Raw genomic sequence first — 14417 nt, 5'->3', positions numbered from 1 at the left:
AGCCTTCACAGATGGAAGACAATGCATTGCATAGCCAACTATGAGGGAAGGAACGAGGGGCCTCACCTATACTGCCACACTGGCCCAGAGCGTCTCTGTCAATTTGCCTCGAATCGTCTGCTTCATGTTGCAGTGGAAGGATGTTTATTTTGTGATGTACTGTAGGTATTCCAGATGAAATGTGTGTTGTGGAGTTATCGAGATCTCTTGCTCCATAGGTATCCATTGAGAGTGAGTCTCTGATTAAGTTGCCAGCTTGCTTACCCCGGGACAATATTCCATTTAAGGAAATGGGAAAGACTGTATTACTTCAGAACAAATATGCCATTTATTTTGCACTTCTCAAATGAAACTATGGCATACTATAACTATACTCTCCGGAGTAATGGCAAAGTGTTGGCTGCCCCCTTCAGTTGAAAGTGAGAATGACCCGAACACAGACGTGGATGATCTGAGACAATGAAAAGGACAAATAGCCTCTCTCCGATCAATATCATCTATTCAAATTGATTACAAACTCCTCAGTGATAACGGACTATGATCTACAAAAGTCACGTTACCTGCACCGACTGCATGTGTGTTATGGGTGTGTGCACTGCCTGGATTAATGTGTGTGAGGTCACAGGTGGGTGTGTGTGTGTGTGTGAGAGAGAGAGGGAGAGAGAATGTGAGAGGCATCAGCATGCCTTTATTTTTCACTGTGAGGGCAGGTGTCAGCTGGACTGTATCTGGAATTACAAATCACTATTCATCAAGTCTCAATCAGCATTTTTTTTAAACTATAGGAATGGATTTTATTCTGTGAATAACTACACAATATTATTATTTGGCATGCAGCACTGTCAATAAACAGTTTTAATGTCATACGTTTTGCTGTCAGATCTTGCATACACATGTGCGCATATTACAATATTAGCCTATAGCTATGTGTGATGATATCAGTTGTTAGGCAAGTCGCTTCTGCTGGGGATAAACAAGCAGTCACGGGACCCATGACACGTTGGACACATTTTTTTCGGTTCCCGTTTAGACGGAGGGATTGCTGCAAAGCTGCTCGTGGAAATGAAACCTGCTCAAATTCACCGATCTTAATAGTGCGCGCCTGAGACGTGGCTCTGCAGTGATGGACTGCGTCCGAGCTACAGATTCGTAGAAATTGCTGGAGTTCTACGCCAAAAAAATATACGCCCCGCCCAAAACAGAAGATTCCATTGGATACTGTAACAAAATCCCGCCCCTACATAACAAGTTCCTGGATCCACCGATAGCCCATTGGCCAAATAATAGTTTAACTTCACAACAAACAAGCTAGGGTGGAAAATTGTCGGGATGGATGCAGGTAGGATATGGCTATAGGATTTCTACCTAGGGGAGAACCAGCAACCCGTTTTGTATTTTAGGGAGATATTACCTATGTGATTTGGTAGCCTACCTACTCGGTGTAGTATTTTTGTCATCAGTTAAGTTCTTCCGTGTTTTTGCTTCATTATCAGGACGCTCTGACTTTAAACCAGCCAGACAGTCTGTTAGCTAGCTGCAAAGGCATAGGTATCCATGTTTCGGTGCCTAGCTCATCCCGGGCGGGCGGGGTTGTCTTTATTTGTACATTTCCAATGGCGTAAGGGCGAAAAAACTCAACGAACCCGGCTACACCGGGCAGAAAGACTTAAGTCAATTCTGACAGCGTTCTTCATGTAGCTTGCTAGCGCTGGCTTTAGCTAGCAATGTCAGTGAACTTACCTCGGCCTGCCCAGCACCGAAAATAAATATTGATTATGGCTTTGGTGGAAGCTTGAATTCTATTCTAGTGTTTCTAGCACTAATGCAGCCGTATCTGCCCTTGATAGCGGTTCTGCCCTTAATACTAAACCCATGTAACGTTATCCCAAGCGGTGTCATCAATGTAATCACAGCCCTAGCTGTGGTGGAAGAGACGATCAGCCTTTTAAATAGCAATGTTTTGCAATGTCATTCTCTCATAACAAGCGCTAGGATACCGGTATATAGCCGGCTATCCAATACTTTGATACAGGTGTGCTCATATGTTCCCAGCTACCCTCACATACGACACACTTCGCTTTGGGGAGTTTGAAGATTTCCCAGAGACCTCAGAACCTGTGTGGATCTTGGGGAAAGAATTCAATGCACTTCAAGGTAGTGATATAGCAGGCCAACTGGCTGTCACAATGTTACCCGATCATTTCCGCCTGTTTGTCCCCTCTGTGTCCGTATACCTCATCAATGTACTGTTGGCCTATGGTGTTACATGGTGTAAGCCTATCGCCTACATCTTAATGGTTGCGTGCTGATTGCTTTTGCCCCTATTTCAGAAAGAGACGAGATTCTGTCTGATGTCACTTCACGACTATGGTTCACATACAGAAAAAACTTCCCGCCCATTGGTAAGCTGTACGGGAGATTGAGCTACCTAGGCTTATCAATTTTATCGACACTCCAGTGCTTTCTTTACTTAAGACTTCAAATGTGTTGCAGGTGGGACAGGGCCTACATCCGACACAGGCTGGGGCTGCATGCTGCGATGTGGACAGATGATCTTAGGGGAGGCCCTGGTGTGCAGGCATTTAGGCAGAGGTACCACGCAACATCTTTTTATATGAGAGACCACGGCAAAAGTGCTGAATAAAACACATGGTCAATACCAAGTAATTCAAGTACAATACACACAAAGAGTGATTGGATCTGGATGGTGAGAAATGCCTCTCCAGGCACAATAGCCGATCATGCGCCAAATGACTTGTGGGGCTGTCCGGTACAGATCCCAGTTACTGTGGCGTGTCAGTCGGCTGTACAATAGAGCGCCTATTCAGCATCATTTATAACTGTTGTTTTTGTTGGAACAGACTGGAGATGGTCGAGTGGCCATAAACAAAGAGAAGAGTACATCAGTATCCTCAACGCTTTCATTGACAAGAAAGACAGCTACTATTCGATACATCAGATTGGTAAATACAACTGTGTTCAGTCATGCCTGAGGTACATGGTAGTATTAGACATAGTGATAACAGCCCTATCTCTCTCTGTGTTACAGCCCAGATGGGCGTTGGGGAGGGGAAGTCTATCGGTCAGTGGTACGGTCCAAACACAGTGGCACAGGTTCTGAAGTGAGTATTATGAGTGGCTCATCACCATGTTTCCAGAGAATGATTGCATACTAAAGTGTATAGTCATACTTAGAGTGCAGTCTTGTGATGGGTCCAGTGCCTTGAAAGAACACTGCATGCACATTACACACCAGTAGTATGAATACACAGATATTTTATTGATTCCTGGGGGGAAATTGTCAACATACTTGTGTATATCTTCACATAAAATTGTAAGCTTGTTAGCGATCCTATGTAGGTAGTAAGTACCCTTCAAAACCAAATACTGTTTGTCTTTTCCTAAGGAAATTAGCAGTGTTTGACACCTGGAGCCGTCTGGCGGTGCATGTGGCCATGGACAACACAGTGGTCATCGAGGAGATCAGTGAGTACATCAGTGAGCCAGGTTACTGTGGAGATGGTTAACCATCACTCATTAAAAATACTCTTGTCTGTGTGACTCCCAGGCTAAATAAAGAAAAATAAAATGATGTTATGCAAACAGTGCCAGTGGTTAGACTGCGGTGGACTGTCACAGCCTGCTACACCAACCAATCAGAGCAGGATTACTTTTTATGCCTTCTCTTTCTCCCCAGAGCGTCTGTGTATGCCGTGGCTAGACTTTGGAGGAGCAGCCTGTGCAGACCCAGAAGGGGGAGGACAAGGGCTCAACGGCTGCCTGGAGGGGGCCTGTGCTCTGGCCGAGGAGGAGAGTGCCCTCTGGAAACCCCTGGTGCTGCTCATCCCCCTCCGGCTGGGCCTCAGCGATATCAATGAGGCCTACATAGAGACCCTGAAGGTGAGAGAGAGATGAGAAGGGTAATAAACTGATGTCCTCGTCTTTTTATCCCTATTTTCCTGCCGGGAATCAATGAAATACTACATACCGACCCTTTTGTCTCCGTCCACAGCAATGCTTTATGCTGCCTCAATCCTTGGGTGTCATTGGCGGGAAACCAAACAGTGCCCATTACTTCATAGGCTATGTGGGTATGTTCAGACATGCTAACTAAGGAAACACATTTGCCTCAATCATTTTCCACACAACAAAAACCGCCCAGACAAGCTATTCCTACTAGCACATCTGTGTTGTCTTAGGGTGTGTCCACCGGCAAGCTGTATGTAGCTGAACAGCGCCAAGCTTACAGCTGCTTAGAGTGCACGGAGCGTGAGTTTAGAGCTGGATAGGCTACCTAGGCTTGCCAATTTTTTTTGTCAAAACAGCCTTTTACAGCCTGCACTCTAGCCCAAAAAGGTAAACTTTTTTTCCAACAGCAAAAAAAGCCAAGAGCTCTCAAATACAGCTTGTCGGTGGACATGCTCCCTTACTCTTCAAAGTCGAGCTGGTTCTCATGATGCCCTTTCCCATCAGGAGAGGAGCTGATCTACCTGGACCCCCACACCACCCAGCCTGCGGTGGATCCCTGTGAGGACGGCCAGGTCCCAGACGACTCCTACCACTGTCAGCACCCACCCTGCCGCATGCACATCTGTGAACTGGACCCCTCCATCGCAGCTGTAAGTCTGGGGAAAGAGCAGGGGAGGGTGGGTGCCTGGTAATGTACTCTACTGTGTACTAGTGTTGCCGTTGATAGCTAGTGGCTTCAGACGGCGGCAATGAGGAACAGAACCCTTGGTTATGATTGAAAGGTGTGCAGGCATAAGAATCAAGTGATCTGAAGCAGATGTGCAGTGAGCCGTTTGTCCCACAGCTGTCTGTTTTCTGATGATTACCAGGGCTTCTTCTGCAGAACGGAGGATGACTTTGACGACTGGTGTATGCGTATCCGAAGGGTACGTTCCTGACAAGAAAGGTCCTTTTCCTTAGTGCCAGTTACTACGTATTTGTTATTACCTTATTTTCATTTCTGTGAATTGGTCATTAGAGTAGATCCCTGAGGTAGGCACTGCTACTGAGTTTAGGGGTATGAAAACAGTCAATTACTTGTAACAGGTTTTCGTTTTCTTATACTTTCAACCACTGTTCCATTGCCAGCTTTCGTGCAATAGAGGAGGTCTGCCCATGTTTGAGCTGATCAGCTGTCAACCCTCTCACCTGACCACTGTGGATGTGCTCAGTCTCACTCCTGGTAAGATCCGGATATGATAATATTCAACTAATATTGCTCTGCGGGGGAACTTTGGAAATTATGCACTACAGTTTCTTCCGAGATACTGACACTGTCATTGTAATTCATAATGAATCTCATGTCTCTTTCTCCACTACTCCTTAGATTTCTCAGACTCTAATCGGTTGGAGAGGTTCTTCGACTCAGAGGATGAGGAGTTTGAGATCTTGACCCTGTAAGAGAGTTCGGCACAACGCTAGCCTGGTGGAAACCCATAGATTGTTCTCTGCATCAAAAAGGGAAGTAAAAGGGTGGGTGGGGGTGGGGGGGGAGAGAGAATGACTAGTGACCTCACTAGCCACCCGGGCACCAAACGCCATTACACGTCATCTGTGTCACACAGCGTCCTTCTTAACAGCCACTGACCGACCACTCTCCGTGTCCTGTGTGGAGACTGCCTGCTGATGGAGGCGGTACAGGGAGGCAGTTCAGAGCTCAGGACGAATTCAATATGCACATCGCCACGTAACGTGTTTCCATTTTTTGAGTCTTAACACTTTAAATGATTATTTTGAAGTGATATATTGTGCCTTTCCCTGTCCCCCAAAGCAGAATTGCCATGCCATACGTTTACGGTGTGTGCAAGGAACATGATTAGATACGTAATGGTTTACCGCTGCACCTCATGGCTTATACAGTATGTCACTGATTAGCTCAAGTCTATATCAACGGATGTAATAAGAACTGAGTGCATTTTCAAGGCAAGTACATCAACTTGTATTATCTCAAGCAGAATACCCTTGTCATGTCTGAACTGTGTACGCTAGTTCATTTTAATTTTAAAATTATTTATTTACTCAACAATATGTAAGAATGAACAGAAGAATGGAAAAATGTTCAAGACAATAAAGCAGAAGCTTTGACCATTAATTGTGGGTGTTTCTGTTCAAGTGTTTTAGAGTGTGGTTTTCTAGTATGCAGGTGTTTGTCCATGCCACACCAGTGTTGGATTCATGTCTTACCCACTCACCATCTCCCCCTCTCAATTAATATGTCAGCTGGCAGAGCCTGAACACAGATGGTCTAAGGGGCAGTATTTGGACAATGTTCTTCACTTCCCTACTCCTTAAAACTCCTACTCCAGGTAGTCAGGATTGGTCCAGGTTCATTTCCATAGCTCTCCGATTGGCTGAGTCTCTGCTACATTGATGGCATTTATGCTGAGGGTCTTGATGTCTGTGTGCACCTCTTCAATGCTCTGGGCGGCATCAATAACCTAGAAAAGGCCACACAATAAAAATCTAATCAACTACTGTATGTTGAGACTTAATAAAGGCTGTCATGTTCTGTGTAGTAAACAATTTAGCGTTTACAGTATGGTCAGGAGAGGGAGAGGGAGCCGGCCTCCTACCTGCCAGTTGACTGAAGGATCCTTCATCAGTTGCTCAAACCTCTGCTGCACCGTCCTCTGGAACAAGCTGGTCTCATAGCGCTCCGCTCCAAACTGTCCCCGGAGAGCTGCCTCTGTAGGGTTGAGCTGCAGGAACATCACCAGGTCTGGCTTGGGCAGCCCCACATCAGGCTTCTTGCACCATTCCAGGCAGAAGCCCTGCGCACAAATGAAACGTAACAAGTGGGACTGTGAGGTGGGAATCGGACGACCAACCTTCCTCATGGGAACCCAACCATCTACCACTAGACTAAAGAATTCCTCAACATCTGTATTTACTACTCACTACACAAAGTGTTGTTCCAAACAACTTCTGTTACACAGACCACAGACAGTGTACCTTCCATATGTATCTTTGGGTGATTTGCTGTGATGCTGTCTTACCCTAATAGCAAACGAATGCAGCGATAAAGTAAATATTTCTGTTAGGAACTCACCGGCTTGGCGCTCGTGAAAGCAGCTCCCGAGAAGGCATACCGGTCCACAACCAGACTGATGCCCTGCTCCAGCTTCTCCTTGATTAGAGGACTGCGGATAAAGGACGATTTCATTACAATTCATCACCCAAGGCCAGATAACAACACTGCCATAGTATTAAAATGAGCATGCATGCAGGTGCCCCCCCCCCCCTCGAGGCTAATCTTAAACACAATAAAAATACATAATGCACAACAGAGGTGTAGCCTACAGATCGGCCGAAATGTAAAGTCATCACTTTATTCTTACACGTGCTCCCATCGGTTGGCAGAGAACAAAAGATGGACAGTGTGGTCCTCCAAATTGCTCTTATTCTCGAGGTAGGCGTTGATCAGCTGTCCAATCTTTGTAGTTCTCTCTGTTAAAACAGATAATATGCTATTATAAGAACATACCTACGTGTGAAGCGCATGGGCAGATGGGAAGTGTAGCTACTTCTTTCTCCTACGCGTCACCACTCAAAATGCACCTTATATGCAAGTGTGCTATGACATAAATGTTATCCAAAGAAACTCAAGTGAAGCCTACAGTGAGCATATATAGCGATGAGTGACCCGGCTAAATACAAATTTTGCGATGCAATTATCCATAATTGTCCGTTGATAGCTGTCAAATTCTCACCAGGAAATCTCATCATCTCAGCTGGCCGACCACTTTCTTGTAGTGTTTGAACCAGCTTATTACATTGTGTTGTTTTCCCAGCCTTGTCCACTCCTTCCAGCACAATGAGAGCTCCTCTTCTGCAAGTCATTGCTCATAGAAGCATGCAAATAAAAATCTTTCAAATTAAATTGTGAATAAACTAGCTCAGCTGCAGAAAATAAAAAACCTTGCGTTGATTCTCTTACCCTGTTACCCGCTCTTTTACGCGAATGTCAACATCACGAGAAACTACATCCTCTTCCGGATTTTCATTTTCAAAATAAAAGTTTAGCTTTCTGAACAACTTAATTTTCAAGACGATCCAAAATCCAAATATAGATTATGTATATTTCCAATCATGGTGCCAGCTTCCGATATTACTGTACTTTATCTCCCAATCCCATTTCATATATGCACTGCACAGGAAACCAGAATTGTAAGTGGAGGGCGCCACCTAGCTAGGTATTCTTTCAGGCCTCAGGTTCACCCACATTCACTTCATGATACATAAAAGTACAGTGCATTCGGAAATATCCAGACACATTGTCCACATTTTATGTTATAGCCGTATTCTAAAATTGATTAAATTCCCTTTCCCTCATCAATCTACACACAATACCCCATAATGACAAAATGAAAGCGTTTTTTTTTGTTTTTTTTTACGTTTTTTGGGGGACAGTTTTTGCAAATTTATTAAAATCAGTGCAAAGCCATTTTGAAATCCCTCCAGGGTGTTCAATCGAGTTCAAGTCGGGGTTCTGGCTGGGCCACTCAAGGACATTCACAGACTTGTCCTGAAGCCACTCCTTTGTTATCTTGGCTGTGTACTTAGGGTCATTGTCCTGTTGGAAAGTGAACTTTTGCCCCAGAGCGCTCTGGAGCAGGTTTTCATCAAGGATCTCTCTGTACATTGCTGCATTCATCTTTCCCTCTATCCTGACTAGTCTACCAGCTCTTACCTCTGAAAAACATCCCCAGAGCATGATGCTGCCACCACCAAGCTTCACTGTAGGTATGGTATTGGTCAGTTGATGAGCAGTGCCTGGTTTCCTCCAGACATGATACTTGCCATTCAGGTCAAAAAGTGCAATCTTGGTTTCATCAGACCAGTTTCTCATGGTCTGTTTCACATGGTCTGAGAGTCCTTTAGGTGCTGCTGCAGAAATGGTTGTCCTTCTGGAAGGTTTTCTGTCACCTCCCTGACCAAGGCCCTTCTTCCCTGATTGCTCAGTTTGGCCGGGCGGACTGTTCTATGAAGAGTCCTAGTGGTTCCAATATATACATTTATTTTTCCATTTATGAATGATGGAGACCACAGTGCTCGTTGGGACCTTCACTGCTGCAGATATTTTTTAGTACCCTTCCCCAGATCTGTGCCTGAATACAATCCTGTCTCAGAGGTCTACAGACAATTCCTTTGACTTCATGGCTTGGTTTGTGCTCTGACATGCACTGTCCAAATCATCTCCAATCAATTGAATTTACCACAGGTGGACTCCAATCAAGTTGCAGAAACATCTTACTGTAAGGATGATCAGTGGAAACAGAATGCACCTGAGCTCAATTTTGAGTGTGAAGGGAGTGAATACTTATGTACACATGATATATATATATTTTTTAAATTTTTAATACATTTTGCATTTTTACAAATCTAAAAAACTTTGTATTGTGTGTAGCATTTTGAGAATTTTTTTAATCAAATTTGGAATAAGGCTGTAACATAACAAAATGTGGAAAAAGTGAAGGGATATGACTACTTGGCCCTGTTGATTGCTGCTTGCAGCTATATTTGTTGTTTTTGTTTTTATCAGACATGTTCAGTGAATAATTTTCTTTTTCCTGATGGCAGCACCTCTAGACCACAATGTTATACCTTGCTCTTATGGCAATGTTTAAGAGCATCCTTCAAAGCACCCAGTACCATGTCAACACTGGCCTTGGTGCTGTTACACCCCATTAAGCCCACACGCAGCACCTGGGAAAAGAATAACATGCCAATGTAAAGATCAAGGATCAATAATACCTTACAGATAATTCTCACAGATGTTGTCACTCACTTGTAAAGTGAGTATGATCTGACTAATGACCAGTGACCTCTTTCACCTTGCCAACAGATGGTCCCAGGCCTCCAGATATCTCCATCTGGTGGTTCTTCATGATATAGGTGGTGATGTCCTTCCAGTCATACCCTGGGGGGGTCACTATAGTGGTGACTGTGGGCAACCTGGCATTCTGTTTAGGGATGAGAAAAAGTGTTTGGTTTTCATAGTTAAATAATATGTTGTTCTTGCTGCTAATTTGGCTGAACCAGGGTAATTTAACTAGCTCAAAAGTGGAGGTTCTGTATGACATACTGTACAGTGTATGTGATAGTGTACTTGAAGTGCACTTTGCGATTTTATTTAAGGCCTTTTGACATTCACCTTGTCATTGACAAAGAGCTTGAGGCCCATGTTCTCCAGGCCTGCATGGAAGTACTCTGCCACCACCCGGTGCCTTTCCCAGGAGTTATCAAGACCCTGGGAGAGCAGGAATAGTAATATAAAGCACACAATATTGCACCAACTTCCTAATCACTTCTCTAAATTCTTCTATATCTCATACCTCCCTTCTGAAAGGGCAGATCAGTTTAGGAGACACCATAATCCCAGGTCCAGGAAACTCTAACTCACCTCCTCAGCAAGAATGGCCAGACTCTCCCTCAGACAATAGAACGCAGACACAGGTCCTGTGTGATGGTATCTAAAGAGATAAAACATGATCACAGCTTTTGTCAAAATTGATTATCACAATTCTATCACCAAACTTCAGGAATCTGAAATGTGACTTGATGATTATGTTTTTGATTATTCAGATGAGGGGGGTGCATGGTTCAGGAGAGCCTCACATTCTGGCTGGTTTACCATCACATCCCCAGTAGTTTGACAACCAGCACATATCCAGGAAGAACGACACTGGTTTCGTTTTCCGGTTGAAGATCTTCTGGCTAGAAATAGGTTGACGAGTAGAAAGAATGACAATCTGGCACTTTCATTTACCACCATTTCTAAAGTGAGAGAAAACGTCCTCACCATGCTCTTTCGCTGAAGGAGATGGGCGCTGACCCAGGGGGTGCATTCAGAACCTTTTGAGAGCCAGTGTACAGGATGTCTATGGCTGCAAACATAAAACTCTAAAACTGACCATCTCCGCCTCATTCATGTAACCTTAGGTTAAAACTTTTACCTAATTCAGCACATTACTATCCACATGATTCACATTGTGCTAAATGGCCTCTGTGGGCACATTATCCAGATACTGTTGCTCCCAGGATACTCTACCTTGTTTGTCCATGTAAAGCGGAGTGCCTCCCATGGACGCCACAGAGTCAACCAGAAACAGACAGTTATACCTTCACAGGGGACAATCAAGGCACACATGTTGCACTGGCGTTGTTCATTGTGCTTTTGCAACCATCCATGTCAGAGACAAGACAATTTTCTCCCCTTTGGAATATTAAAGTTGATTGAATCTTATCTTCTTTTTTTAATGCATTTATTTATTGAACATTTTCTTTTTCACCCCCATCCACTTCCCAACATCTCATCATGAAAGTTGAATTTTATCTTTGAATCTAAATCATTAGCTGCAGAGGTGCAGGTGGCATCTTACTTGTGGCACAGTTCCCCAATGCCGTCCAGAGGGTGCAGGACTCCTGTGGAGGATTCTCCGTGAGTCAGGAAGAACAACACCGGTCTGTATCTGGACAGGGCCTGAGGCGAGACAACAACATGGCCGTTCTATCAACACTGACAGTGATGATCAGACAAACAGCATTCAGTGAAGATGGAGGGTCAGAGGATAAATGGCTAATGAGTAAAATGATTTGCTATTGAGCTTTACCTGTTCTATTTCCTCATTTGTGAAATAACCACCGGTTGGTGCCACAATGGTATTTACTCTGGCCCCTGTTACATTTGTCCCAAAACATAAAAGGAGGTGTTTCATCAGCATAACAGTTAAGTCAAAAGGAGCTTCGTGTCAGCCAGTCCGACGACACAGTGTACACACGATGAAAACCAGGTACCTACCTATCCTCTCTGCCATCTCTGCTGCCCTCTCTCCCCAGATCCCATTGATTGCAGTGAGGACACTCTCTCCTGCCTCGACTGCGTTGAAGATGGCACATTCCATTGCAGTGTGGCCAGTGCCGCTCACCGCTATGGTCATGTTGTTCTGGGTCTGGAAAGCATACTGGATTCCGCTCTTGATGTCGCTCATCACCTACGAAATAAATGATAGCAATGATTCTGTACACAGTGTTGAGGCAGATTTTGGTCACATTGGCTATATCTGAATTTCTTTAGTCAGTGCATGTGTGTATCTTCTTTTACATGTGATTGAATAGAAATATATTATCTATCTATCTATCTATCTATCTATCTATCTATCTATCTATCTATCTATCTATCTATCTATCTATCTATCTATCTAATTTAATCTAATCTAATCTAATCTAATCTAATCTAATCTAATCTAATCTAATCTAATCTAATCTAATCTAATCTAATCTAATCTAATCTAATCTAATCTAATCTAATCTATATCTATCGGACCAACGCGTCTGCGTAAAGTTTGTGTTACGCGCGCTCCAAATATATTGTAAGGATTGGTCAATAGATCGGATATAGCACAGTACTACTTACTTCGAACATTTCTGGATGCATGTGACCCAAAATTGGGTTGGACCCAGCCGCTAAAATCCGAGGGGGTACATTGGAGGGTCCAGGCCCGAACATGTAGCGATGAGGCGCCACGAATGGTTTCCGCAGGCATTCTGGCGGATCAGAGACGGAAGACATGGCTCTGACAGGACGGGCGGCGTAATGTGAACAAAAAGTCGCTGAGCTAAACAGGCAGAGAACTAGCAGGGACCTCCAGATACACACCCCCTCAACTGACCAACGACAAGGCATTCAAACATTGCCGCTGGATGTTATTTAGGCTATTTTATGTTGTGAATGAGAAATCTGAACCTTGAAATGTGTCTGCCATTACACCAAAGTCAAACAACACATACATGTATTTTAAGATGAACATAAATCAACCCAAAGGTTCACATTTCTATTAATTTAACAGGCACTCAAATATTAATCATTGACCACAGTCTCACCAGTGTGACTGCGTAGAGATTTCACCCACTTCTGTCTCCAGAAATTCCGTTGAAACTAGGTCTCTCCACAGCTTTACAGAACATGAACATGAATGAATGAATGAATGAATGAATGAATGAATGAATGAATGAATGAATGAATGAATGAATTGGTTACCCTCTTTAGTCTATTATTTGGCAGGGGTCAGGGTGATTTTTTTTTCCAACAACACATGATTACATCCTGACTTACACAGCGCTCTTACACTACGGTAGCCTAATAAGAAAGCAGATTACACAATGTATATTAGAATCAGAATCAGAATTCGTTTCATTGCCATGCAGTTTTTCAACGTACTAGGAATTTGCTTTCGGTCGTGACTCGTGGTGCATACCATGAAGACAACAGGGTGCAGGGACGAGACAGGACAGTGCAAAAGAGCAAAGAGCAAGTACAAAATGCTAGTACAAAAAAGGGTAAGCTAACAATAAACAAAAGGTAGTGCCGTCAGTGTATATACAGTGAGTGATTGTGTGTATGTGTGGGGTATGTATGGTGTGTGACTGTGTATATGTGTGGGGTATGTATGGTGTGTGTGTGTCAGTGCAGTGCCTCCTGTACTGTACATTCAGTGGTCATGTGCAAGTGTCTCTATACATTATTATGTATATTATATTACAGTTTTTCACAATTGCTAAAACACAAAACACAATACTCTAAACCAAATGACCAGTTCCCTAAACACATTTAATAAAACTGGCCCCCATTTGCCAAAAACATAAACACATTTCACCTGTAGACACAATTCACAAAACTCAATCGAATCCCCTTTTCTCATAACTCTAAACACATGTTGTCTTGCTAAAACACGTTGCAAAAAAAAAAACTCTGATCAAATGTGCACATTGAAGCTCATGTGATGCAAAATGCTGCCACAGTCAGCAAAAGTTGAACACAATGAACACACCTGGTGTCATACACAACGACTCAAAATTAAAGACACTTGTTGCAAATGATGTGAACAGCAATGAACGGCAACAATGGACGGAGGAGGCAGAGGAAGAGGAGTTTGTGTCAAAGGAGCTAGAGGAGCAGGCCAAGGAGTGAGAGGAGCAGGCCAAGGAGGGAGAGGAGGGGGGCAAGGAAGGAGAGCAAGACGACCACGCACCATCATTACAGATGAAATGAGAGCAACAGTCATTGACCATGTCATTGTCCATGGCATGTCAATGACCGAAGCAGGACAAAGAGTCCATCCAAACCTTAGCAGGTTCTCAGTGGCCACCATTATCCGGGCATTCAGAGAACACTGGCTGTGGAGGCGTTCCAAGGCTGGATGCGTCATGCTAGGGCATTCTTCCCACCTTGCCTGGCGAGGGATAATATTGCCTGCGATGTAGACGAGGTCCTGTGGCCCGACCCAGCCCGACCCAGCCCGACGACGTGATGCCGCCCAATTGATTTCAGTCTTGTGTCCTTCTACTGTACAACATACAGTACACTGTAGCACAGTTCATTTTGAGTCCCATGAACTTCGTGATTTTTT

At 43.9% G+C, this 14417-nt stretch overlaps 3 protein-coding genes across 3 annotated transcripts; 1 reads left to right on the top strand and 2 right to left on the bottom strand.

The window, feature by feature from the left end:
• Positions 1 to 1299: 1299 nt before the first annotated feature.
• atg4b (autophagy related 4B, cysteine peptidase) lies at positions 1300 to 5871 on the top strand. Its single transcript, XM_084444392.1, has 13 exons — positions 1300 to 1339; positions 2053 to 2154; positions 2331 to 2402; positions 2494 to 2592; positions 2862 to 2963; positions 3050 to 3122; positions 3407 to 3486; positions 3698 to 3900; positions 4013 to 4091; positions 4474 to 4619; positions 4839 to 4895; positions 5098 to 5191; positions 5336 to 5871. The coding sequence occupies exons 1-13, from the start codon at positions 1330 to 1332 to the stop codon at positions 5407 to 5409; spliced, it is 1191 nt and encodes a 396-aa protein (XP_084300518.1). The 5' UTR covers positions 1300 to 1329; the 3' UTR covers positions 5410 to 5871.
• A 130-nt stretch (positions 5872 to 6001) lies between these two features.
• On the bottom strand, positions 6002 to 8189 carry dtymk (deoxythymidylate kinase (thymidylate kinase)). The gene is made up of 5 exons (XM_084444393.1): positions 7719 to 8189; positions 7347 to 7455; positions 7058 to 7148; positions 6582 to 6779; positions 6002 to 6446 (listed from the first exon to the last, which is right to left on the bottom strand). The coding sequence occupies exons 1-5, from the start codon at positions 7846 to 7848 to the stop codon at positions 6336 to 6338; spliced, it is 639 nt and encodes a 212-aa protein (XP_084300519.1). The 5' UTR covers positions 7849 to 8189; the 3' UTR covers positions 6002 to 6335.
• A 142-nt stretch (positions 8190 to 8331) lies between these two features.
• On the bottom strand, positions 8332 to 12657 carry agxta (alanine--glyoxylate and serine--pyruvate aminotransferase a). The gene is made up of 11 exons (XM_084444391.1): positions 12425 to 12657; positions 11810 to 12002; positions 11622 to 11686; positions 11391 to 11491; positions 11060 to 11130; positions 10811 to 10895; positions 10627 to 10725; positions 10412 to 10481; positions 10163 to 10258; positions 9843 to 9971; positions 8332 to 9714 (listed from the first exon to the last, which is right to left on the bottom strand). The coding sequence occupies exons 1-11, from the start codon at positions 12578 to 12580 to the stop codon at positions 9607 to 9609; spliced, it is 1173 nt and encodes a 390-aa protein (XP_084300517.1). The 5' UTR covers positions 12581 to 12657; the 3' UTR covers positions 8332 to 9606.
• Between the last annotated feature and the right edge of the window lie 1760 nt (positions 12658 to 14417).

This window comes from Borostomias antarcticus, assembly GCF_949987555.1.
Source record: "Borostomias antarcticus genome assembly, chromosome: 10".
NCBI classification, from domain to species: domain Eukaryota; kingdom Metazoa; phylum Chordata; class Actinopteri; order Stomiiformes; family Stomiidae; genus Borostomias; species Borostomias antarcticus.
The sequence above is the reverse complement of the archived record's forward strand: the minus strand, read 5'-3'. Positions and strand labels throughout refer to the sequence as shown.